The sequence below is a fragment of the Berghia stephanieae genome, chromosome 1, assembly GCF_034508935.2.
Source record: "Berghia stephanieae isolate SIO BIC M18660-M18661 chromosome 1, UCSD_Bste_1.3, whole genome shotgun sequence".
Lineage (NCBI taxonomy): Eukaryota > Metazoa > Mollusca > Gastropoda > Nudibranchia > Aeolidiidae > Berghia > Berghia stephanieae.
This window is the reverse complement of record NC_088360.1, coordinates 26,900,208-26,906,207: the sequence shown is the minus strand read 5'-3', so window position 1 is coordinate 26,906,207 and position 6,000 is coordinate 26,900,208. Positions and strand designations below refer to the sequence as shown.

At 40.0% G+C, this 6,000-nt stretch overlaps 1 protein-coding gene across 1 annotated transcript in view; it reads left to right on the top strand.

Moving 5' to 3' along the window:
- LOC144971095 (potassium channel, subfamily K, member 16-like) overlaps positions 1-6,000 on the top strand; it is a 43,108-nt gene that overhangs the window by 23,803 nt on the left and 13,305 nt on the right. Inside the window, exons 3-4 of the mRNA XM_078911489.1 lie at positions 1,373-1,534; positions 3,779-3,951. Coding sequence (XP_078767615.1) covers positions 1,373-1,534; positions 3,779-3,951 — 335 coding nt within the window. The remainder of the gene's footprint in view (positions 1-1,372; positions 1,535-3,778; positions 3,952-6,000) is intronic.

The following is a 6,000-nucleotide window of genomic DNA, read 5'->3' as shown; positions in this document are numbered from 1 at the left end:
CATCTCCTTCTCATCTTAATCCTCAATATCCTCTTTTTCCTGTGTATCCTCCTCCTCTTCCTCGTCTTTTCTACCACTACTACTACTACTACTACTACTACTACTACTACTACTACTACTACTACTACTACTACTACTACTACTACTACTACTACTACTACTACTACTACTACTAACACTACTACTAACACTACTAACGCTACTACTACTACTACTACTACTACTACTACTACTACTACTACTACTACTAACACTACTAACGCTACTACTACTACTACTACTACTACTACTACTACTACTACTACTACTACTACTACTACTACTACCACTACTGCTACTACTAACACTACTACTACTGCTACGTCAACTACTACTACTACTACTACTACTACTACTACTACTACTACTACTACTACTGCTGCTACTACTACTACTACTACTACTGCTACTACTACTACTACTACTACTACTACTACTACTACTACTACTACTACTACTACTACTACTAACACTACTACTAACACTACTAACGCTACTACTACTACTACTACTACTACTACTACTACTACTACTACTACTACTACTACTACTACTACTACTACTACTACTACTAACACTACTAACGCTACTACTACTACTACTACTACTACTACTACTACTACTACTACTACTACTACTACTACTACTACTACCACTACTACTACTACTAACACTACTACTACTGCTACTACTACTACATACTACTACTACTACTACTACTACTACTACTACTACTGCTGCTACTACTACTACTACTACTGCTACTACTACTACTACTACTACTACTACTACTACTATACTACTACTACTACTACTACTACTACTACTACTACTACTACTACTACTACTACTACTACGACTACTACTACTTCTTCTTCTTCTTCTATAACAACAACAACAACAACAACAACAACAACTACTACTACTACTACTACTACTATTTACTACTACTACTACTACTACTACTACACTACTACTACTACTACACTACTATACTCTACAACAACAACTACTACTACTACTACTACTACTACTACTACTACTACTACTACTACTACTACTTCCTCTTCTTCTATAACAACAAAAACAACAACAACTACTACTACTACTACTACTACTACTACTACTACTACTACTACTACTACTACTACTACTACTACTACTACTACTGCTGCTAAACAATTCAATCATCATCATCATCATCATCATTATCATCATCATCATCATCATCACCATCATCATCATCTTCATCATCATCATTCTATCCATTATTCTATTCTTACATCTCCACATCATATCATATTAATTATATCTTCGTCCTCGTCCTCCCCAGAAACCCATCCGTGCGTCAACCGGAGTGAGCTGATCCAGTTTCTCTCCTTGACCGTGGTGGACAATGAATTAGTGTATTACGTGATCCACGACAAGCAGCACTTGGACAGATGGGACTTTGGTGGCTCTTTTGGATTCGTCGTCTCCGTTGTCACCACTATAGGTAAAAAAGAATATTGAGCTTTTATATAGCGAATATCCACAAAAAGTGCTCAAAGCGCTTTTCAAGGGGTCCCTGGTCAACAGCAACATTTAACATTTAGGACGGGATATGACACCTGTTAGGCGATAACACATTATTTTTCGAACAAAGACAATGCTGTTGACAGCCAGGTACGCATTTTACACCTGAGTACGGTGAGAGAATGTAAGTAAAGTGCCTTTTCCAAGGACTCAACTATGCGCCGAGCTAGGCTCGAACCCAGGACCTTTTGATCCGAAAGCGAGTGTCATACCACAAGACTACATATCCGCACGTACTCTTCCTGGGCGCCAAACAATGACAGTTCTGTCAAGGTTCCAATACTTCGCGGGACGTGCATTTTCCTTTTCAAAATTAATTACTCATCTTCAATTATTCTAATGTGAGGACAACACTTTTATACGGTTAAGAAATATGTCGAATTGCCAAGGCACTACATGAGAAAATTCAGACGTTCCTGAATTCCTGTGTGAGACAAATATACAGAATTAGGTGGCCAGAAAAAAATTAATTAACAATGATGAACTGTGGAAGAAAGCAAAGCAGAAGCCTGTCAGTGTTGTAGTCTAGCGCAGGAAATGGAGATGGATTGGGCATAATATGCAAAGTAGAAGTTGTAGCGTATGGCTACACCTCCAAATTCATTTCGTCAACCCAGCTCCAAAAGTCCCCCTCCGCCCAAAGGACGGTCCCATAGCTAGCCACCTTCAAGTTTAGTAACTGGACAGTGGAGGACGATGTGGTCGCTTGTCTCTAGGGCTGCCTGACATATCCGGCAGGTATCACTGTTTCCAAGTTTCCATCTGCACATATTTGATGCAGTTCTGTCCTGTCCCAGTTAAGAGGTATATGCAAAGAAAACCACCGAACAACATCAACCGACAGGCCCTTACATTAAATGGAATCCGCAAGGAAAGAGAAGATGGAAAGCCCCAGAAGCTCATGGAGTGGAGGAGGTCAACAACAGAAAAGCTAAAGAATGTTGGAATGCGCTGGTGTGAAATGGAGTAGACGGCCCAGAGCAGAGTGAGATGGAGGAAGACAGTTGGCGGCCCATGTTGGTCCACGGGGAGCCCAAGGGTTTAAGTAAGTAAATAAAGCATTTTACTTTGTGTCAACATCAACCTGGAATCTTCTCTCAGTGTGTACCAGAAGTGCTTATATTTATTAAGTGCTTTAAGTCTAGACTGAAGACAGAATATTTCATAATCACATCCTTCATGTCCCATTGGTTTCAGGACTATCACATAAACTTAATAGATTAGAATTGTAATTTTTAATTTTCCTAGAATAATAAGATTTAACTTGAAAATGTTCATGTCAACTAGATATGTCTCAAATGACTAATTTGGCTGATTGATAGGCAGGCTTAGAAAAAGAACAACATACGAAACACGGAATGTTTCGAGCTCAAAACCCTTCTTAAGGCTTCAATCCCCCCCCCCCAGTAAAAACATTAATACATTACTTAAAACCAAGTAAATGGTAGACACATATTTGTCACGTCCTGTCTGTAAGTAATAATATCTTGGAACTATATTATAGTACGTCTTGGATTTCTCAGCCGTCTATCTGATTGAAGAAGAGTTTTGATACGTTCCATGCTTGGTATATTGTTATATTTTGAAGTTGTTATGTTCATTTTATATTTTTAATTCTTACAGTTCATACATAGCATCTAATCACTTTACTATCACTTTCGTTGGTTTGGCTGGTTGGTATGACACTCGCTTTCGGATCGGAAGGTCCTGGGTTCGAACCTAGTTGAGCGCATTGTTGAGTTCTTGGAAAATACTCTTTACTCTCTTTACTCACATTCCCTCACCGTACTCAGGTGTAAAATGAGTACCTGGCCGTTAACAGCGTTGTATATGTCAGGAAAAATTGTAATATCGCCTAACAGGCGTCATGTCCCGTCCTACATGTTACATTTTGCTGTTGACCAGGGACTTCTTGTAAAGCGCTTTGAGCACATTTAATGGATATTGCGCTATATAAAAAAGCTCAATTTTTTAAATTAATGATTGCCATGGTAACCAGTGATAAGTTGCTGACATTCTAAATAAACGTTTAAGCAGACAGTAGATATGGACGATAAAAGTATGAAACAAAATTAGATAAAACATCTTTGAAAGAACCGGAAGAAAAAAATACATAACCCGGTACCTTTTGTTCTGTTATGTATTGATACTTTTGTTGTTTCAGGTTTTGGAAACCTGGCCCCGTTCACCCAAGAAGGCAAGGCAGTTTGTGTGTGTTATGCTATATTCGGAATTCCCCTGACCCTGTTGGTTCTCAGTGCCATAGGACAGAAGATGGCGCACTATTTCACACGGATACGCCGGATACGGTGTCAACTTTGCCGGCAGTACCCCTCGGTAAGAAAAACGTAAATGGCTGATTAAAAAAAAAAACAAACAAAAAAACCCCCCAAAAAACATGAGCTTGAGCTTTTATATAGTGCAATATCCACTAAACGTGCTCAAAGCGCTTTACAAGGGGTTCCTGACCTACAGCAACATGTAACATTTCGATCGGGACATGACGCCTGTTAGGCGATATATTTTTTGGACAAAGACAACGCTGTTAACAGCCAGGTACTCGTTTTACACCTGAGTACGTTGAGAGAATGTGAGTAAATAGCCTTCTCCAAGGACTCATCTGTATGTGCGCCGAGCGCGAGGCTCGAACCCAGGACCTTCTGATTCGAAAGCGAGTGTCATACCACTAATTATACCACTTAGCCGCACAAGATCATATTAGATCAGTGGTTTTCAACCGGGCGGGTGGATTGTACGCCCTAGGGTGTGTCAAATTTTAAAAAAAGGGTTTACTTTTTGATAGGGTCTCCTGCAGAGCGAATAAGCCCATGGAGCGGGAGTGTATCCGGGTTTCTGTGACCTGAAACGGACAATTTTAATTATTACTTGTTACCCTTTGGATATGACGCTAGTCTGTGGCAACGTACTTTTGCCCGATCTGACAGTACCAGCTATCCAATCAAAGCTGGATGGACATGGAGAGGGGGCGACCAGAATGACGTCATCTTCGAACTATCTATTGTATGTGTTTAGTCTTGAAAACGGGTGGTGGAATTTGTTGGCGTGATGAACGAACCCTGGTCGAGTAGAATCTGTTTCTTTGAATTGGATTCAGTAGTCTGATGTCATGCCGCCCGGCAACGGCGGCCATCTTGGTTCTAAACCAAGAAAATTATTACTTTGTATTCTTCATGCTGGCTAGAACTTTTCATATGCCTTTAGACCAGAATGTGTAAAAGTCAAAACATGATCAAATTTATGTGTATTTTTTTACTCTGGATACGCTTTATGCTCGCCGGGGAAATATTTAATACGGGCGTCCGCCATTGTTCCGATAGTTTAGAGCCAGTGTTACTAAGTTATCATGCGTCATTAGGAAGGAAGTGACGTTACGACTGTTGAAGAGTAATGTTAATGTAGATTGGAATGTTTATGGCTGAGTGTTTGCTTTTGTTCTGTTTTGTGAAATAGGTGAATACGGCGCGTCGCATGTTTTCTCTACGAGACTCGAGTGTGGGGTGTACACGCTCTTAAGTAGAAGTTGAGACAGTGTGTACGATTTCAAACAAAGGTTGACAAGCACTGACTGAATTAGATCAATATGAATGAGATTAGCGGAAGAGTAGCGTCCCTTGATTGGACGTCACCTTACAGAGAAAACGTCAATTTGGTTTTGAAGTGTATTAAGCCGCTTTCACCGGAAGCGAGGACGAGAGACGCATGCGCACAACCAACATGACGTTCTCTCTCTAATAACTTTTCTGCCGGTGACGTCATAGACTATGGGTGACGTCCAATCGAGGGACGCTACTCTTCCGCTAATCTCATTCCCTATTAAGGGAATGCCTTTGTTACCAATTATGCCTCTTTATTGTGTCCAAAACGATAGATATTATTATAAGGACAGCTTAGAAGCTTGGATGTGGCTGGGTTGTATCTATAAAACTCACACAAATCACACCAACTTATGCGGAAAAAAAAAAACAAAAAACAAAAATGACTATATCAGCTTCAAAAAAAAAAAAAAGGGGGGGGGGATACAAATACGGTAACGTTTCGGGCTCAAAACCCTTCTTCAGCCAACAACAACAACAAGAAAAAAAAAAGAGTAAAACAAAGAAACAAAAAAAAAAAAAACCCTACAAAAACGAACAATAAATACGTATGAACGTCCTCTCTCATGCGGACACAACCCACAACGCTTTGATGACAGGCCCTAGTGTTTCCCTCCTTGCAATACGATTCAATAGTCTGATGTCACGCCGCCCGGCAACGGCGGCCATCTTGGTTCTAAACAAAGAAAATCATTACTTTTTGTTTTTCATGCTGGCTAGAACTCTTCATATGCCTTGTGATCAGAATGTGTAAAAGTCAAAACATGATCAA